Genomic DNA, 21,933 nt, shown 5'->3' with positions numbered 1-21,933 from the left:
TTGCAAATAATCTTGTTCAACATGACAGAACAAAACATGTTGAGATCGACCGACACTTTATCAAGGAAAGACTTGACAACGGAAGTATATGCATACCTTATGTTCCCTCAAATCAGAAAATTGTAGATGTGCTCACAAAAGGGTTACTGAGACAAAGCTTTGATGATTGTGTCAGCAAGTTAGGCCTTATTGATATTTACGCCCCAACTTGAGGGGGAGTGTCGAAAAACAACTTGTAACCCTAGGAGTATTTTAGTAATTGTTTGTACCCTAAGGCGTCCCACTAGTATATTTATTTGGCATATTCTCTTGTACTTTGTGTATCAATTCAATAATTAAAAAATTCGTATCTATCGTGGTTTTTTCTCCCTAATCTAGGGTTTTCCACGTAAATCTTGTGTTCTTGCCTTTTCTTTTTTTAACAATTAGTCAAATCATTTACTTGATGTTCATCTCTGAAAAAAAAAAAAAAAATCTAACAAACATGCAATTATTCCATAAGTCAAAAATCAAAGGTCGTAACTAATCTCTTCGGAGCATAATTAATTCTCATGCAACATAAGAAACCATTATCCTCATCTAATCTCAAAAGGATACACAAGTCTACTTCTTTTTAACCATTTCTAAAGTGGTCTTAGGATTTTGAAAATATCTTATTCATGCATTTAAGTTCTAACCTAAACTATTTCTCCCACGCAGGTAATTCAAATACAACAACATTTAATTTGTGATTAAGATACTAAAAGTAAGTATATAAATGCATAAATGGAATCAAATCACTAAAAAGAACATTCCATGGTTGTTTGAGGCATTGAGTTGATTATTATAGTCATAATTATTATAGACTGTGAATTATAATAATCTGTGAATAATAAGAGTACGTGTTTGGGATGTAGACTAATTTAATATGAGTTATAATAGTCTATTTTCAAGGTATAAACTAAAATAGCTTAGGTTATAATAATCAATATTTTGGATGCAAACTATTTTAGTTTGGGTAGTCAGTTTGGAGTGCATGTTATTTTAGTCTAGGTTTAGATTTTTTCTACTATTTTTTTATTAGGGTTGTTTTTAAATATAAAAAAATGAACCAAAATATTTACAACAAAATAGCAAAATTTTAAAACTATCAAAGATAGATGCTGATGACACTAAGTGTCTATCAATGATACATTGATAGATACTGATAGAAGTCTATCGGTGTCTATCAATGTCTTATCAATTATAGTTATAAAATTTTGCTATATCTTATAATTATTTTCAACAATTTTACCATTTGAAATAATTTTCCTTTTTATTATATAAGTAATGGTACCTTAAATATCATATTTTGTTAACTACATAAATTAACCAAAGTTATTTCTTAATTTTTACCTAGCTCAACTCATTAAAGCATATAGTTGTAATCATAAAACAATTTAGGATACTGGAACGTACACAATTATTAAAATTGGGCCCAAAACTTGCAAATCTATAAAACTAATGGCCCTTAAACTCTTGTTAAATTTGGTTTTTCTAAAAATTAAAATGTTTGTTTGCGTTAGAATTTATTTTATTCTTCCATAGAAATGGATAAAAATCTGAAAAAATAATCTATTCCCTACATTTTTTTCATGTTATTTCCTACCTTTTGAGGCCCAATTTTAACAATTATAGTATATAAGTACGAGGATTTATTTAAATTCATTTATTTTAACAATTTTTTTTCATGTCATTTCCTACCATTCACACCAATATTTTTCATGATCACTAGAGGTGATCGTCGGAGTTGGTCGCATAGATGGTCGTTGAAGATGATTATTGGAGTTGGCTGCCAAATGGAGTCATCGATGCTAGTATTACAGGTGGTCTTCGCTAGAGTTGGTCGTTAAAGTGATCACTACAATTGCCCACTAGAGTTGGTTGTGTAGGTGGTTGTCAAAGTTGGCCACTAGAGGTAGTCACCGGAAGTGGTCATCACCAAAATTGGGCAACGGAGATGACCTTCGTTGGAGTTGGCAGCTGAAGATGATCATCAGTGTTAGTTGTCGTGGTATAAAAACATTGGAGGGGAGAAGAATTGGTTATTTTAACCATTGAGTTGTAAATAGTTTTACTTTAGTAAAATGAGGGTTAAAATAGCCCTAAATCCCTATTATTTTAACACACGCACTAAACGCTGTCTGAACTATTAAAACTCATTGGAAAATATTCTAGTACTATGGTAGAATGGGTGACGTGTCAAACTATGAATGAGAGTAGTAGAATGTAATAATTATGTGAGATCCAAGAAACAACAAATAATTAAGTAATGTATCATATGATGACATGTCAAATTATGAATGGGAACAGTAGGCACTACCATGTACTAGAAAATTTCCCTAGCCCACTCAACCTATTCCAAATTGGAACCACAAACACCCCTCAATTCATTAAGTCATAACCACCAAAGAATATATAACCTCAAAAATATAAAATTGAGTTGATCATAACCAAGTCTAAACAACAAAATTCGATACTAAAATTCCATTGAAAGTTACTGAAAGTTAAGGGAGACAAGAAAAATAAATGTTGTCATGCCGATTATTTGTTCCCAAAGATCTTTCTTGCATATACTGTGGAGGGTCATCCTTTCAAAAAGGAAACAAGCTTTTATAGGAACATTTTGTGAGAGCTTTTTGCTGGACTATTTTGGCATGAAGAAAATATAACATTATTTTCTTGGAGCTTACCTAACCTAAATTTTTTTGATGCTATAGTTATTTTGGTTGTGACATGGTGTAAATATTCTCCCTTTTTTCAGTATGGTAACTTTTCTTCCTTTTTCATTATTGTAACTTTTCTTCCCTCCTCTCTAACTGGAGAGGTCTTCTGTAAATCTTTCATGGTAACTAATAAAAAAAAATTGACAAAAAAACCCAAAAAGATAGGTTGCACTATGACTCTGCAAACTAGCACCATTGTGCTACCCAGTAGCCTTGTGACACTCTTTTGTGGCACCTCAATGCTGCCTCGACTGCTTTTCGGCTTCAGTTTTGCAGCATCTCGATGCTGTTTGAACAACATTTCCATGCTACTCCCATTCTAATTCCTTGATTCAACATCCTCACCCAATTTTGGCCAACTGACCCAATTTTCAATCATAATTCCTTCAAATCCTCTGTTTCTGCTCTAATTGCTTGATTTCTACCAAATAAATGAACACGTGCAAGCAAATGACCAATTAATCATCAAAACTAGAAATAAATAGGTCTTAAAAATTACTCACAAAGTGCACTATCACATCGTCAGGTCATCTCAAGAAAAGTATGTACTGATAGAAGCAACAACAAATAAACCAAGTAGTTATCACTGCTAAAGTTTCGTTGAAGGGACATTTGGAGCAAAAACTATCATAAAACTATAATAACCACCTCTTGTTACAGCAAATACTATTTTATAGTCTCCAATTAACTACAGTCAATACTATTTCAAGATCCTCATTTACTACAATATCAACTATTTGCTACAGTTTTTACTATTTTACGTTCATCATTTTTTTTATTCTTTACTATAGTGCTTACTATTTCCTTCTCAAACTAAAATAGTTTACATCTCAAACACATACTCATCTAATCCAAACTAAAATAATCTACACCCCCAACACAAACTATTATAATCCATAATAGCTTAAGATTATAATAACCAATTCCTTGCCTCAAACATCCCCTAAGAGTTTTAATGGTTGAGAAAGAAAATAAGGAGGAATTTTAGGCTCAATCACAGAATAGAGACCTATTATAATTCAAGAAAGTGAGTATATATTACTCCTGCAATTCGAACCAGAATAGAACTAGAATACTATTGAAAAGGATGGAATAACTACAATATAATTCCTACTCCCCCCCGCCCCCCAAGAAAAGGAAAAAAATAAAAAAAAAACTCCCGAAAAAGTTTTCTAAACTAATAATAATTATATCCTTAATACTCTAATAATATTCCTTATTTTATCCTAATAGCATTTTTATCACCTTGCTTTCCTTCAAAGTGGAGTTCTTCAACTGTATCTTCTCATCAACTTCAAATTTCAATCCTAAAAGTATTGCTATCTAACAAATGTGCTATTTACCTAATGACTCCAGAGCCCATTAGAAGTAAAGCTCAAAACTCGAAGAAACCTAACCTGAAACTAACCAGAGAGTCCAACCAAAAAGTCCCTCATCGAAGTAACATGTCATTTAATGTAGCACCTATCTAATAATGAAGTACATTGTGAGTTTGTTATTTTCTGTTACGTATAGTTGAGTTTACTGACTAAGATAGACAGTTTATTTTTGAATCCTCTATAACTGTATAAATACTGCCTTATGGCTCCTAATAAATGAGAGGAGAATTTATCAATTTTCTGAGAATCTATGGTATCAGAGTAGTAAGACACGTATTTTTTTGGACCATGCTTCCAAAATTCCCTCCTTTGTGCTAGGGGTGTTCAAATAACCCGACAACTCGAACAACATGGATTACCGAACTCAAAATGTATGGATTTGGTTGGGTTGAATTTTTCTATTTTTATTGGGTTGGGTTTGGTTGAATTTTTCTATTTTTATTGGATTGGGTTGGGTTGTGGGTTGGCTAAAAAAAATTGGGTTGACCCAACCCAACCTGAACTTTTTATATATATATATATTCCTCTTTGTTTAAAGTTTGATGTCTTTGTATTGATTAATTTTTGAATTTTTAATATTTTTCTTTTAATTATTATGATATTTGTCTTTATTTAAAGTTTACAATAAATATCATAGATATGATATTTAGCATCTTAATTTTATGAGATTTTAGTTATTAGTCATGTGTTGTATATAAATTTACATATTTTTCATTAAAAAAGAAAATTATAATCAGACAACCCAACCCAATCCGAAATTTAAGGGTTGGGTTGCGTTGGATTAGAAACTTTATTTGGGTCATTTAGGTTGTCAATCAAACCAATCCAAATTTTTGAGTTGGTTCGAAAAATATCCTCAACCCAATCCATGTACATCCCTACTTTGCGCTAAAGCTTGCTAGTGATAGCAGATCAACAGAATTCTCACAATTCCTCAATTTAATTTCTTCTCATGAACATTTGCAGTTTCATATCCGCTCATCTTGATTTGTCTAATTACATTCTTTGGATATTCTAGATTTCTCTGATTCTCAAGGCTCACAAGTTGTCAAATATATTGATGGAACCATTACTCCACCAGATCGCACCATTCGAACTGAAGGTCAACCTCCTCGAGTGAATCCTGAGAATTAGCAGTGGCATGAGAAAGATCCAGCCCTGATTACCTTGATCAATGCTACTTCGTCACAAAGTGTACTCTCGGAAGTTATCAGAGGTCAAACTTCTAAGCCTTCTTGATCCATTCATATACATAAAAATGCAGATAAGTAGCCTCAAGAATTAGCACAAACGGCCAACAGAAACCATAGCCATTGTTTTCTTGAAGATAACAGTTCCACTTAAATTGACCCCTCCCTTATCATATAAAGGCTAGGCTAATAAACAGTCGATAATTGATTTTTAACTATTGGAATTAGAAGAGCTCCGATTTCTTTCATACTGAAGTTAAGTCAATAAATAAATAAAAGGCACCAATAATTACCTTTCAATTGAGTAGCTTCTTTGGATGTAAATTACCCTTCCGTTGAAACTTGAAACCTGCACATGCTTAGAAACAGATAATGTTCTATCCATTGAACATCATCTCATTATACAGTTCTTGAGCTTTTGCTCTATTACCCTTCTTCAAGTAGAACAAGGTTAATGTCTGATATATAGGTAGACTAGGTTTTAGAGAACTATCTTTCATAATCTTCCAATATTTCTCTGCTTCCTCCAATTTCCCATATTGACAGAGGCTCCCAACGAGTGCAAAAAAAACTGACACTCCAGGAGACAGCAATCTAGCTTCCATTTCATAATAAAGCTTAAGAATCTCCTGAATTTCACCACTTTTCCAATATCCTATAATTAGATTGGTGTAAGTGGTTTCATCAGGTATAAACCCTTTATCTAATAAAATGGTTAACAATGCATTAGCCTTTTTCACATCTCCTTCCTCACAAATCTTAGCTATTGCCAGATTGAAAACTGAACAACTGGGAAGAAACCCTCTTTCTAACATTTTCTCACACATTCTCAAGCTTTCTTTTGAATGTCCTGATGTAGCATACCCTTCAATGAGAAGACTAAAGGTCTCAGGATATGGCTTCAAACCCATGTTTTCCATCTCTTGCATTAAGCAATGAGCTTCCTCAATCTTTCCCTCTCTACAATGGACACCAATGAACAAGGTATAAATGAAAGAATTTGCCTGAAATCCTCTTTTAGACATTTCCTCAAACACTTCCCATGCGGATGTTATACTCCCAGTTTTCACTTTAGCATAAACAATCAGTGAATAAGCAATGTCATCAAGAACCATATTTTTCTGCAACATTCTCTTCAACAACATTACACCATCTTCAACTCTTCCCTCCTCCAAAATCCTGTAAATCAAACAAGCATTGACAATCAAAGAAGCAGAGCAACGACTGCCATGGACTCTATTCAACATATCAGAAGTTTCTTGCAATTTACCTTCCTTACATAACGAATTAATCATGATTCTAGTAGTAATCGCATTTGGGTAAACTCTTTTCCGGATCATATGCTCATAAATTTTCCAAACCTTACGATTCTCATCAGATTTTTCCACAACATGAATCAAAGTATTGAAACTTATCAGACTCAACGAGAACCCATGTTCCCCCAAGCGGGAACAAACACACAAAGCAAAATCAATCAATCTCAATTTAGCACAAGTCTGAATCAATAAATCGAACACAAATGGGGATGAACTAGTGACCTCATAGGAATCCAATAGAGAATCTACAACAGAAAAGTCAAAAGAGCTTCCCTCATTTTTCTTCAAAATTGACTCGAGCAAAGCTCGAGCATCGATTACCAGCCGCGCTTTCACTAAAATATGAATCATAATACCGCAGGATTGAGACCCATGATTGAAATTCTTCCTCTTGGCCGACCAGTGGAAGAACCCCAGAGCGCGTTTGGCATCAACGGGTTGCTGGAATTTGAGCAGGACTTTTTGAACCAAGAAATCGTTTAGTTGGAGCAACTGGAATTTTCGAGTAAGAGTGTCCCAGCTTTCGCGTCTTGTGAATGAATCGCATATGGAATTGACAGTTGCATCGTCGTTGATAAGTTCATCTGCAGCTGCAATTGAGATGAGCTTTCGTGTGGATAAGCAGAGAGAATTTTTGGATGATGAGAGACCAAATAATGACAGTTTTTGGCGAAGTAATGCCATGATTAGCAAAATTCGAGGAACTGAAGAAATATTTATGGAAATTATATGAGCAATCCATTCAATTTTCTGGGAAATAAACAATCTCCTCTCTCCTCTTCTTTATGTAAGAGCGAGTTACAGAAACACTTGCCCTTGCAGTCCAGCCCACCCATAGCACTAAGAAAAGAGCACTTGGAAAAAAAATGAAGCTCGAAAAATACTTGGCGCACCGGGAGAGCACCTATCTTGCAACCAATCCCATGAGGGGGTCGGCTTGGGAGCCTTGCAAGAGGGCGCCCCACAATTAAGTTCAACCTCAATTGGACCAATTGGACTTGAGCCTATTTGAGGTAAAGAACGCGATTTTGGAGGAGGCTTTTATATATATATATATATATTAGTGGAATTTTTGCATGGTTTGGCCATGTGAAGGCCATAATGTTATAGGGAGTTTTTGGTATGGCTTAGACATGCATGAACCATGCATGAGCCATATATTTACTTTAAAAAGTGCATTTTAAGATAATTGATTTAGAGACTAATAAGATGTCCATTTCCATTTCATGTAATTGAATCATTAATTAATTATTGTATTAAAGAGATAATTATATTGCAAATAGTAATTAGTTAAGCAAGCGTTAGAATTCTACCCAAGAGCCGAGCATATTGAAGGTTGAGGTGTGTAACGGCTCAGGCAATGACGGCTCAGATGGGTAATGGGTGAATTAAAGACCAGTAGTGGTTTGGAAGTGGAAAGGTTGTGCCAGTTTTAGTTGCTAAGGATCGACCTAGAGTTGTAATCAAAGAGAGGTATGTTTTAAAACTCATACTTAACCAATTGGGTCATTTTCAAACATGATTCTAACTTGAATGTCAGAGTAGATTTAGCTCAACATCACATCATCGATGTTTAGCTTTGTTCATTTTACAGGATATTGGGCTAATCTCCCTCTAAAAATATAAATTCACTATTGGTGCGATTTTCAATATCAACAGTTGGCACCGTCTATGGGGAGAGAAATAGAAAAATATTTTGGTCCTACCAGTATATCTTGTATTTGAACCATGAGCAACAATGTGAAGAAAGAGAATTTCTCAACTGATGGGGATGATTCAAACCATGAATGTCACCTAAGGCGACAACCTACATGTATTCCAAAAACTCAAGTGGGTGAGACCTACCAGCTTGTGAGTGAGCCAACTGATGTGTGCATGGCTCTAGCTCCAAAGTTGATAGCTTAGATCAAAACCTGAACCAGATAATGGAGATGCTCAGACACCTAAACCCAATCATTGAGGCCATCAAGCAGAATGTTGTGGATCCACCTAAGGAAAACAAGTGTGATGGAAAACCAAAGCACAATCCATTGGGTCAGAGCACCACACTAGTTGTCCGAGACCTGGCCAAAAGTAAAGGTCCAACGATTGAAAGGGTGGATGAGTCCAAGGTTCTTGGAGCAAAGGCATCGAAAAAGCTAATATTGGGAGAGAACGACAAATAAGCGAACAATCCGGACCTGAGGAAGCATCTACCTATCGATCACCATTCTCAAACTTCTATTATTCGAAATTATGCTCCAGCCAAGAGTCAGCCCAGAAGATCTTACACACACCAGAAGCAATCGTCTGTTTGAAGGGGTGAGCGGACAGGAGTTCGAAGGATGGAACAAACAGAAAAATCTGACCTGGGTACAGACTTACATGAGCACAGGGAACTTCTTCACTCGATAGGTGGTCAAGAAGAGAAAGCCACCTGTTCGGACCATCATAGGTCAAGAGGACGAGAAGATGAGGATTAACATGAAAGCAAGAAAAGAAGGACAGAAGAGTGACAGGTGACGCCAGAAAAGGTAGCTAGTAAAAGTTTGCCACCTAGCAAGTTTGAATGTTACACTCCCACGTTGGTCCTTTTGGAATAGATTATGATGGAAATCCAAGACAAGAAAATAATAATGAAGCAGACCTAGATGATGTTACTAATCCTGAGCAAGAAGCTAAAGCTGAGACCTCAGGGAAAGCCAATTGAGCCATTAGAGTCTATCCCATTACTATCTGACACCCAAAGAATTAGAATTGGGATAAGGTTGGGAGTTAATGAGAGAGAAGCTATTATAACTTTTTTATGAAGTAACTCAGACGTGTTTGAATGGTCTACATATGACTGAAGGAAATCGAACACGAGGATTCTATGAGCAGCGAAAGGATCATTCCAAATTACAATCGCATATGAACTTTACCATTACAATAAAAAATGAAAACATACGGTTATGCAAAAATATAGAAATTATAGCATGTTATACAAAACATCAAGGACAAGAATCTACACACTTTTGTAGACTCATCTTCAAGCTCCTTGATCACGAATGCTCATCACAGCTACATAGCAACACACAAATGCTCATCCAACACGACTGCTACACTGCACGAACACCACGCACTCGAACTAAGAGATCACCAAGGTCATGAACACCCACAACAACACGAACGGCCTCCACAAAACCTCGACAGTGTCGAGTTGAGTAAGACACCACCAAGAAGGCTACCTTGGTATTCTCGATGTGAAAAATCTAGAGGGTGGGCTCTATGGGGACTTGGTTTGAGGCAGAAAAACGAAGAAACAACAATCGTGTAAACGATTGAGTAAGTGGGAGAATGAAGAACCTATCGTATGGGTCGATGCCCAATCGTTTAGCAAAAGCTATGCGATCGTCTAGCTAGCTCCAAGTTGTCGCTTAATAAATCTAATTTACTTGACAACTCTCCATGAGTATATTTCGAGATTGGAAATCTCAAAACAACAATTTCTCAACCTTACTAAAATTAGGAAAACATTTTTCCTTTTAACTCATGGTTACCATGAAACCACTAATAACCTCCCACTCAATTGGTTATTAAAGAAAAAGAAATAATTATCCAATAACTAATATTATTATAAAGATAAATGATAACTAACTTACCATAATATATTTATAACCTATAGTTTTAATATTTCATCTCATGAAACATAAACCATAGCTCTTTTTTTATTCCATGGCACTTAATGTAAATATCATTTACATTAATCCTTCACTTGATGTATCTCATACACCATACTGATTATATCATATATAATCAAATTACCTCTTGTCAATTTGAACATTTCAAATCAACACCAAGAACTGATCCTCAACTTGAATCCATTGAGCTACCAAGCGGACCTTATGAATCTGTAGCTTAAAGCTTCAACGGTGCGTGAATAACTGACTAAACTCTTTAGTCACGGGATCCACCATCAGTTAACTACCAGGCCCTTCACTAAAGACTGACAGCTGAACTCTTCTTACTACAGATATATTATGTGTCCATCTTAACCAATCAACAGTGTGACAACTCTTCACATATCGCTTGTAAGTACAGTTCGGCCAATAACCGTAATGCCCCTGTAGTTACATCTAACTACTTAAATACCACTAAATTCTCTAATGAACATAAGTCATAGTCCTACTATGATTGAGTCCTTTCTTCCAAAAAGAAGTTGTGGACACTATGTTCAAGCCCCAGAGTCAGCCCTTAAGGGAGCAATCTCTCTACTTACCCCTGTTTCAGGGAAGGAGTGAATTCCATCTTGTGTATTGAGTTCCCAGCTCCCAGATCAGACAAGTCCCCAAAAAAGTAGGCATATTGAGTTGGCAATCTGGCCACTCTCACCCATATTAATCAAAGGACCGCCCTCAAAGGTAGGAGTTCCCAAAACACTCAAGATTGAGATCGTGTCACCTATGGTCATTTAGGTGAGATGTAAGTCTCTAGTATCAACGGCGTTATATATAGAGTCTAGTCATCTCATGGTCCAATCTTATACAATGTATAGGACACCTCCGCTCGCATGTCTCCACATGAATGGTCAGGATCTACCATCTGTAGTAGTTTACAATACTTGCAAACCTCTACAAAGCGGGTCCTATCTGTAGTGTCATCAGAATCAAGTGCCCACCTTAATCCTTATACTACATACCTATTTAGGTTATCACTTAAGGCATGATCCACTTGTATATCACATATACATGCTTAATTTTACATAAGATAACCATGGAGGTTGTTTATTGGACATGAGTAAATGCCGAAATGAAATAACAGTTATTTTATTCATAAAACAATGTGTATCATTACAAACAATGAGACTCCAGGAGAATTAGGACACTAATCCCAACAATCTCCCACTTGTCCTAATGCCTCGGGAGACTAATGTACAATACTATATAAAACATGTACAATATACAATAAACAAGGGCATATCCCAGTATCGTCTCCCAATTTCCCTAGACAAGATGTTGCATGTCCCGTAGACCCATACTCTTTAGGTGACCCTCGAACAATTTAGCTGTGAAAGTCTTTGTAAAGGGATCAACAACATTGTGCTCTAACGCGATCTTTGTAACTATCACATCACTGCGATGCACAATCTCCCTGATCAAGTGGTATTTTCACTCTATATGCTTACCCCGAGGATGATTCTGAGGCTCCTTTTAATTTGCCACAGCCCTGCTGTTATCACAATAAAGAGTGATAAGCAAATCTATATTTGGAACAACTTCCAAATCTAAAAGGAATTTCCTCAACCAAACAGCTTTCTTAGTTGCTTCACAAGCGGCTACGTATTTGGCTTCCACAGTGGAGTCTACGACGCATCCTTATTTGATGTGTTGCCATACTACATCCCCTCCATTCAGAGTGAAACTGACCCCGATGTCGATTTGCGAGAATCTCTATCGATCTGAAAGTGAGAATCTATGTATCCTGTAAGGATCAGATCCTTATCTCCATACACGAGCATGTAGTCCCTCGTTCTTCGAAGATACTTGAGGATCGTCTTGACCGTCGTCAAGTGATCAAATCCTAGATTGCACTAATATCGACTGACAATCCCTATTGCATAGAAAATCCTGGATTGGGCTGATACCGACTGACAATCCCTATTGCATACATTAAGCTTCCTATAGCTCAAGCATAGGGAATCTGTCTCATCTCCTCAACTTCTTGAGGTGTCTTAGGAGATTGATACTTAGACAAAATGATTCCATGCCTGAAGGGTAATAAACCCTTCTTAGAATCTTGCATCCTGTACCTGATCAACATTTGATCGATGTACGATGCCTGAGACAGGGCTAACCATTTGTTTTTACGATCCCGAATGATCTAGATCCCTAGAACATACTGTGTCTCACCTAAATCTTTCATTTGTAACTAAGTAGCTAGCCACTTTTAATGTCAGTCAGATACCCTACATCATTCCCAATGAGTAAGATATCATCTACATACAGTACTAGGAAAGCTACTGAGCTGTTGATAATCTTTTTGTAGATACAAGGCTCATCAACAATCTGAACAAAGCCAAACGACAAACCTTTTGCTCTTGAACGACAAACCGCAGTGTCAAATCTTATGTTCCATGATTGAGATGTTTGTTTCAACCCATAAATGGACCTATTAAGCTTGCAAACATTTTGCTCTTGATCTAAAACGACAAACCCCTTTAGTTGAGTCATATAGATGGTCTCCTAAAGATTATCATTAAGAAAGGCAGTCTTGACGTCTATTTTCCATATTTCATAATCATAAAATGTGGCTATGGACAGGAGAATCCTGATAGACTTGAGCATGACAACAGGTGAGAAAGTTTCCTCATAGTCCACTCCCTTAACTTGGGTATAAACCTTTGCCACGAGTCGAGCCTTAAAAATTTGCACCTTTCCATCTACACCTCTCTTTCGTTTATAGATCCACTTACACCCAATAGGTCCTACCTCATCAGGTGGATCAACAAGCTCCCAGACGTTATTGAAGTACATAGACTCCATTTCCTGGTTCATGGCTTTAACCCATTCATCTTTGTCAACATCATCTATTTCTTTCTTAAAAGACAATGGATCCTTGACTCCATCATTCGAAATGATGTTTTGGGTTTCAATCAAATCCATGTAGCGATCATGTGGGTTCATAACCCTCCCACTATGTCGAGGCAGTCTCAACTCTTGAGCTGGTTGACTAGATGTTCCGACCTTAAAACTCTTGCTGATTTGTCGGCCTATTCAACAACTCATGTTGAACCCTCAACAGTCTCAGTCTCACTAGAAATCTCACGCAAAACGACCTTACTTCGTGGCTGATGATCCCTCATGTGGTTTTTTTCCAAGAAAATAGCATTTGTAGAAACAAACACTTTGTTCTCACTCGGGTCATAGAAGTATCCACCTCTCGTTTCCTTGGGGTAGCCTACAAAGAGGCAAGCCTTCAAATGCGGTTCCAACTTCTTTGGGTTAGTCACTAGCACATGTGTCGGACAGCCCCAAATCCTGAAGTGGCGTAAACTACCTTTACGGCCTCCACAACTCAAAGGTGTTTCAAAAACACTTTTTGAGGGAACGTTGTTCAGGATATAGCATGCAGTCTCCACTGCAAAACCCCAAAACGAGTCTGGAAGATGAGCATAGCTCATCATAGACCGAACCATGGCCAACAAGGTTCTATTTCTCCTTTCTGATACATCATTCTGCTAAGGTGTACCAAGGGCTGAAAGTTGGGATCCAATCTCATGTTCTATCATATAGTTCTAGAATTGGAAGTCCATATACTCTCCACCAAGATCAGATCGTAGTGTTGTAATCTTCTTACCTAACAAGTTTTCAACTTTAGCCTTATACTCCTTGAATTTGTCAAGGGCCTCAGACTTATGTTGCATTAGGTAGAGATACCTGAATCTTGAATAATCATCTATGAAAGAAATGAAATATTCATACCCACCCCAAGCTCTAACATTCATCGGACCATAGGGGTCTGAATGTACAAGCTCCAAGGTTTCCTTAGCTCTGTAACCTTTTTCCAACAAAAGGTCGTTTGGTCATCTTGCCTTCGAGGCATGATTCACACACCGAAAAGGAGTTTTCTTCTAAACTCTTTAGAAGTTCACATTTCAATAACTTCTCAATCCTATTGAGGTTGATGTGACCTAATCTTAGATGCCAAAGATGGGCGTTTTCCTTAGGAGAAACCTTTGGTATTTTAGTTATTATTGCCGTACTGAACATTTCAGTGTTAAACAAGGCTTTTATGACAAATAGCCTTATTACATATAAGTTACTTTCCATTGAACTATAACCAATCTCCATTCCATTCTTTAAAATAAACACTTTATTCTTAGAAAATGAGACTGTATACCCTTGTTCAATGAGACAAGAAATCGAGATCAAATTCCTCTTAATATGAAGAACTACGAAAACGTTATCCAGTAACAGATAACGTTTCTTGTCAACAAATAACGTCAGTCTGCATACAGCAACAGCTAAAACAACCTCACCAGTACCAACTCATAGAGTCATCTCTCCCTTTGGCAACGTTTGCCAGGAGCTGAATCCTTGGTAAGAGGAACTAACATGATTGGTAACACCCGAATCTAAGATCCAGGCAGAATCATCATTCTCTACCAAACACGTCTCCAAGACCAATAAATCAGATTTACTATCTTTCCTCCTCTTTTGGAGAGTAGTGGGATCAGTGTCAGAACAACAGACACTACTGGTTTTGTCATCGATTCCTTTATGCTCGAAAAGTAAGAACTGACGTTCAAACATATCTTGCAACGAGTCCATGATCTCGCATGCAATGATCATGTGCTAAACCCTTGTGGCCAAAACATCAGGTATGTTAGCCAAAATGTGAAGTCGAGCCTTTGAATTAGCCTTCATCCACACCTTATATGCATTGCAAAAACTTCGCGATACATCAAGGGTTGGGACTTGAGGACACTTCTCAACCATGACAAATTCGAGGTCGTTTGCCACGAAATACATTTTACACGATTCTTTCCACTGTATGTAATCGGTCATATTAAAAGCACTAAACGGAAATACTAACGAGTTGCTGAAAAGAAAAACACATTGACCTATGTCTCTTATACACATCTAGATGTGTATAAGAGACAGCCTCACCAGTACCAACTCATAGAGTCATCTCTCCCTTTGGCAACGTTTGCCAGGAGCTGAATCCTTGGTAAGAGGAACTAACATGATTGGTAACACCCGAATCTAAGATCCAGGCAGAATCATCATTCTCTACCAAACACGTCTCCAAGACCAATAAATCAGATTTACTATCTTTCCTCCTCTTTTGGAGAGTAGTGGGATCAGTGTCAGAACAACAGACACTACTGGTTTTGTCATCGATTCCTTTATGCCTGTCTCTTATACACATCTAGATGTGTATAAGAGACAGGAACATAGGACGTGTTGACACACACCCTTCACCCACTTACTATAAACACTCTCTCCGTCCACCTTGATATTGACTCATGCAAACACCTGTCTCTTATACACATCTAGATGTGTATAAGAGACAGCCATAGGATGTGTGACACACACCCTTCACCCACTTACTATAAACACTCTCTCCGTCCACCTTGATATTGACTCATGCAAACACCATCCGAAGGGGGATGCTCCCAGGGCACCACGAGGTCGAGCAGAATCTCACGGTGTGAATATACAGGGAGAAACGTGAGTGGAATTATAGATATATCAGATACATCTCTTCCTCCCACTGAGTATTTTATAGTCTAGGGTTTAGTTTACTTAGAAAAAACATGGCTAAGGATTTTAACTAAGTAACTTTTAGGTTTGCCCAAGAGTAACTTTTACCTTGAATAGTTAAACAACTTTTGATCATCATCCATTAAACTCTTTAACGGAGTCTTTGACCAAATTGTTGCATACTTGTTGAAAATCTATCTAATTCACCTTTCCAGGTAGGTTCCCAGGTAGAGGTGTTCCATTTCCGTCAGCATAAAAACCCCAGCCTAAACTAAACCCACATTAGACAAAAGGTCCTTTGTAGATAGATTTAAAACAAATTTAATCTTTTATGTCAATCAATTTAATCCTATTAAACCGATTTTAAAAGATTAATCTAGGTTACTAAACTCTTTAGAACCATTTGAACTTAGGTCTATCTCAATCCAATTTTAAAACCCTTTTAAACAAAACTTGAGTTCACCCTAAGTCCACATGCAACTCTTTCTTATTGATTTTAGTTCTAATTTCCTTTATAACACTTATAAACGAAATAACCAAAACCACAATGCAAAGCTAAAACATGTAAGGCATTAATAACGATTATAAACAGCCTAAGTGTCATGCTCAATGCATTGTTCATTCATTGCTACTTCCGTTATATAACCCTTATACAAAACAGTAATGAAACAAGCATAACATGCTTCCATTCACCCTTAGACTATAACACTTATAATAAAAGGATGATACATGATAATGCTCACTGCATGCAAAATATAACTTTTATAGTTCATGATGCATGCGCATGCTTTCATGTAATTTCTTCATGCTAGATTATAACATTTATAATACATGATGCATGAATAATTGCACAACCTAAGGTGGGTTTTAAACTATATGTCAAACACTTTGCCATAAGCACCATACATCACATGTATAATTAACAAATGTTGATGAATCGGGCAGAATTGCCTCAAATCCACAAAAATAAAGCTAATTATTACAAAAGCAAGGAGTCTCCGGTTTAAACAGGCAAACCAGGTCTTGAACCGTTCGGGCGAAGCAACATGTCTCTAACAATCGTGTATTAAACTCCCCGCGATCATCGACACGAAAGAATAAATGCTTCACTCTATCGTTTACCAACACTTCAAGAGCTAAACGATCATTTAGTAACAATTGTGTACCTTTTACTAAGCGATGAAGCCCGAGGTACGTGATCGCCTAGCACGCTCTGCACAATGCCAACCTTACGTGATCGTCTAAACGATTACAATGCAGCAAAGCACCATCGCCTACACGATCACTTAGCGAGTGCCATCATATCGTATATGTGCAATCATGTAAGTAGTAACTAAGCGATGAAGCTTGCTAACTACACGATCGTCTAGTGCGCGCCTTTTACTAAACGATGAGCATCACATGCTCCCACTATGATCGTCTACCTCCAGAACCTACGTGATCAGGCAATCAACACTACGTGATACAGTAAACGATTTACCCCATCCTTTAGCATTAACTAAACGATTATTTAGTAATTACTACACGATCATATAGAAAAATCTACACGATCGCTTAGATAAATACAAATGATCGTTAACCTTAGTTACACGATACGACCAACTCTTAGTCTTCTTCCTCGTTGAGAACCACATCTCCATAATTTGAAACTTCATCAAGAACGACTCGACTAACTCAAACTCCTTGAATTGCAAGTTAATTATGCCCAAAAAAACACAGGGGCCCTTATAAATTAACAAAAGGCAATTAAACCAAAGACAATTAAACTCGAAAACATTCATCAACTCCATCCACAAATGCACTTAACAATTAAACACAAATGCAAAAAACCCACCGAGACTGTAAATGAAGTTCAAAACAGAATTGAAATTTGGAATATCAGAACAATTTGGCTCTGATATCAATTAAAGGTAATCGAACACAAGGATTTCCATGAGCAGCGAAAAGATCATTCCAAATTATAATCGTATATGAACTTTACCATTACAATCAAAAACAGAAACAAACGGGTATGCAAAAATACAAAAATTATCGCCTGCTATACAAAACATCAATGACAAGAATCTACACACTTTTGTAGACTCATCTTTAAGCTCCTTGATCAGAACGCTCGATCACAGCTACACAACAACACACGAATGCTCGTCCAACACGACTGCTACACTGCACGAACACTGCGCACTCAAACTAAGTGATGCCAAGGTCACGAACACCGAGAACACAACGAATGGCCTCCACAGAACCTCGATAGTGTAGAGTTGAGTAAGACACCACTAAGAAGGCTACCTTGGTATTCTCGGTTTGAGAATCCAAAGAGTAGGCTCTACGTGGACTTAGTTTAACGCAGAAAAATGGGGAAACCATATTCGTGTAAATGATTAAGCAAGTGGGAGATGGAAGAACCTATTGTATAGGACGATGCCCAATCATTTAGTAAAAGCTATGTGATCGTTTAGCAAAAGCGATGCGAGCATTTAGCTCATCGCTTAGCTGAGTGTCTATCGCCTAAGAACACTCCACGATCGTCTAGCTAACTCCAAGTTACCGCATAGTAAATCTAATTTACTTGACAACTCTCCATGAGTATTTTTCGAGATTGGAAATCTCAAAACAACAATTTCTCAACCTTATAAAAATTAGGAAAACATTTTTCCTTTTAATTCATGGTTACTATGGAACCACCAATAACCTCCCACTCAATTGGTTATTAGAGAAAAAGAAATAATTATCCAATAATTAATATTATTATAAATATAAATGAAAACTGACTTACCATAATATATTTATAACCTATAATTTTAATATTTCATCTCATGAAACATATAAACCATAGCTCTTTTTCTATTCCATGGCACTTAGTGTAAATCTCATTTATATTAATCCTCCACTTGATATATCTTATACACCATACCGATTATATCATATATAATCAAATTACCTCTTGTCAATTTGGACCCATAAGTGATGGTGCATGAACTTACATTGACCCAAGCTACAAACCAGTATGCCAAAAGAGCGAGCCTTTAACCATGCTCATAATGAGATAATAGCTAAATAGATGGATGGTCTATTGCAGACAAAGTTCATTCGGGAGATCTACTACCCGCAATGGTTGTCCAATGTAGTACTCGTCAAAAAAGTTAAAGGGAAATAGAAAATGTGCATCGACTTCACTAGTTTCAATAAAGCATGTCCGAAAGATACCTTCCTACTTCCGAGAATAAACAAAATCATTGATGCTACTATTGGCCACAAACTATTAAGCTTCATGGATGCCTATTCAAGGTATAACCATATTAGAATGCACATCCCATATCAAGAGAAAACCACTTTTGTCACAAGTTGGGATCTTTATTATTATATTGTAATGTTGTTTGTGTTGGGATTGGTGTCCTAATTCTCCCGGAGTCTCCTTGTTTTTGATATACACATTGTTATGAATAAAATAAAAGTATTTCATTCTAGCATTTACTCATATTCAATAAACAAAGCTCCATGGTTACTGTATGTAAACTTAAACATGTATATGAGATATACAAGTGGATCATGCCTTAAGTGATAACCTCAATAGGTCTGTAGTATAAGGATTAAAGAAGGATTCCTGATCCTGGTGACACTACAGATATGGCCCACTTTATAGAGGTTTGTAAGTGTTGTAAACTACTACATATGGTAGATCTTGACCATTCATGTGGAGACATGTGAGCGGGGGTGTCCTATACAAAGAGTTTGTATAAGATCGGACCATGAGATGATTCATCTCTGTATATAACGTCGTTAATACTGAAGACATAGGTCTTACCTAAATGACCATAGGTGACATGACCTCAATTCTAAGTGTTTTAGAAACTTCTGCCTTTGAGGGCGGTCCTTTGATTAGTATGGGTGAGAGTGGCAGATTCCCAACTCAACATACCTACCTTTTTGGGGACTTGTCTGATTTGAGAGCTGGGAACTCAGTTACACAAGATGGAATTCACTCCTTCCTTGAAGCAGGGGTAAGTAGATATATTGCTCTCTTAAGGGTTGATTTCAGGGCTTGAACATAGTGGCCACAACTGAAGGAAATTGGAAGCGAGATTTCTATGAGCAGCGGAACAAGATTATTCTAAATTAAAATCATGAATGAACATATATTTACAGTCGACTTGAATACAAATGGTTATGCAATTCATACAGAGAAATTACAGCATCAACAACAAATGAACAAAAGAGACAAACTCTACGAACAATGGCAGAAGCGTCTCCACGCTCCGTTGCGCACGACTGTTCATACAACAGCAACTTCGAACCCTCAATCTACATGACTGCAACACTTAATGAATATAGCACGAACACTTCACGCTTGTCCTCAACGATCTCCTTAGTTATGATCTCCCACGCAACAGTGAATGGCCTCCACAGCACCACGAACGGCCTCTAGAAAATCTCGACGGTGTCGAGTTGAGTCTGACAACACCAACAAGGCGACCTTGGTTCTCGGTGTGAGAATACAGAGGGTGGGCTCTGTTCAGACTTGGTTTGAGGCAGACGAAAGGAGAAAACAACGATCGCATACACAACTGGGCAAGTGGGAGATAGCGGAGACCTATCGTATAGGTCGATGCCCAATCGTTTAGATAAAGCTATGTGATCGTCTAGCAAAATCTATTTGATCGTTTAGTCTATCGTTTAGCTCGGTCTGTCGCCTACAGACACTACACGATCGTTTACCTTGGGCCAGCAATCGTTTAGAAAATACTTACAAGCGATCTGTGAAGGGTTATCGCACTGTTGATTGGTTAAGATGGACACATAAAGTGCCTGGTAGTTAACGGATGGTGGATCCCATGACTAAAGAGTTTAGTCAGTTATTCACATATCATTGGAGCTTTGAGGTACAGGTCCATAAGGTCCCCTTGGTAGCTCAATGGATTCAAGTTGAGGATCAGTTCTTGGTATTGACTTGAAATCTTCAAATTGACAAAAGGTAATTCGATTATATATGATATGATCGGTATGATGTATGAGATACATCTAGTGGAGGGTTAATGTAAATGAAATTTACATTAAGTACCATGAAATAGAAAAAGAGTTATGGTTTATATGTTTCATGAGATGAAATATTAAAACTATAGGTTATAAATATAGTATCGTAAGTTGGTTATCATTTATATTTATAATAATATTAATATTATAGATAATTATCTCCTTTTTCTCTATATACAATTGAGTGGAGGTTATTGGTGGTTTCATGGTAACCGTGAGATAAAAGGAAATTTGTTTTCCGAATTTTAGTAAGTTTTTATAAAACGTTCAAAAATTGTTTTGAGATTTTTCTTTCGCAAAAAGAAACTCACGGAAGCTTGTCGAGTAAATACGAATTTACTAAGCGATAGCTTGAGTGAAGTAAACGATCGGTATGTTTTTGTAGGCAACAGACACTGAGCTAAAATATGAGCTAAACGATCGCTTAGCTTTTACTAGACGATCGCTTAGGTTTAGCTAAATGATTGGGCATCGACCTATGCGATAGTTTCTGTCTTCTCCCACTTGCCCAATCATGTACACGATTGTTTAAGTCCTCCTTCATCTGCCTCATACCAAGTCCACACAGAGCCCACCTTTTGGATTCTCACACCGAGAATACCAAGGTAACCTTCTTAGTGGTATCATACTCAACTCAACACGTCGAGGTTCTGTGGAGGTCGTTCGTATTATTAGAGTGTTCGTGACGACACGATCGCAGAGGACGAGTACGCAATTTTTGTGCTGTGAAGCGTCGGTTTGTTCGAGCATTTGAGGTTGCTTTGTTCGAGCGTTCGTGAGCAAGGAGCGTGGAGACGAGTCTACAAATGTTTGTAGCTTTCGCCTTGTTTATTTGTAGTTTTCATGTTGTAATTTCTATATTGATTGTATAACTACATGTTTCTGTACGACTGTAATTTGTAATGATCTATTTTCCGCTGCTTATGGAAATCTAGAGTTCGATTTCCTTTAAGAGGTCTATGTGGATGATATGTTGGTAATCAACAAGAAAGCAAGCCACCATGTAAACGACCTGGTCAAAGCCTTTGGAGTTCTGAGAAGATATCAAATGA

At 37.0% G+C, this 21,933-nt stretch overlaps 1 protein-coding gene across 2 annotated transcripts; it reads right to left on the bottom strand.

Annotated features, from left to right (window-relative positions):
• Positions 1-1,589: 1,589 nt before the first annotated feature.
• Positions 1,590-7,627, bottom strand: LOC120067872 (pentatricopeptide repeat-containing protein At1g66345, mitochondrial). 2 transcript variants are annotated; one of them, XM_039019483.1, is made up of 2 exons: positions 5,607-7,627; positions 1,590-2,001 (listed from the first exon to the last, which is right to left on the bottom strand). In XM_039019483.1, the coding sequence occupies exon 1, from the start codon at positions 7,311-7,313 to the stop codon at positions 5,691-5,693; it is 1,623 nt and encodes a 540-aa protein (XP_038875411.1). In that variant the 5' UTR covers positions 7,314-7,627; the 3' UTR covers positions 1,590-2,001; positions 5,607-5,690. The 2 variants fall into 2 exon arrangements, with proteins under 2 accessions (XP_038875411.1, XP_038875410.1); XM_039019482.1 differs by lacking the exon at positions 1,590-2,001 and adding an exon at positions 2,566-3,165 and having other exon boundaries at positions 5,607-7,626.
• Between the last annotated feature and the right edge of the window lie 14,306 nt (positions 7,628-21,933).

This window comes from Benincasa hispida, chromosome 12, assembly GCF_009727055.1.
Source record: "Benincasa hispida cultivar B227 chromosome 12, ASM972705v1, whole genome shotgun sequence".
NCBI lineage: Eukaryota > Viridiplantae > Streptophyta > Magnoliopsida > Cucurbitales > Cucurbitaceae > Benincasa > Benincasa hispida.
The sequence above is the reverse complement of the archived record's forward strand: the minus strand, read 5'-3'. Positions and strand labels throughout refer to the sequence as shown.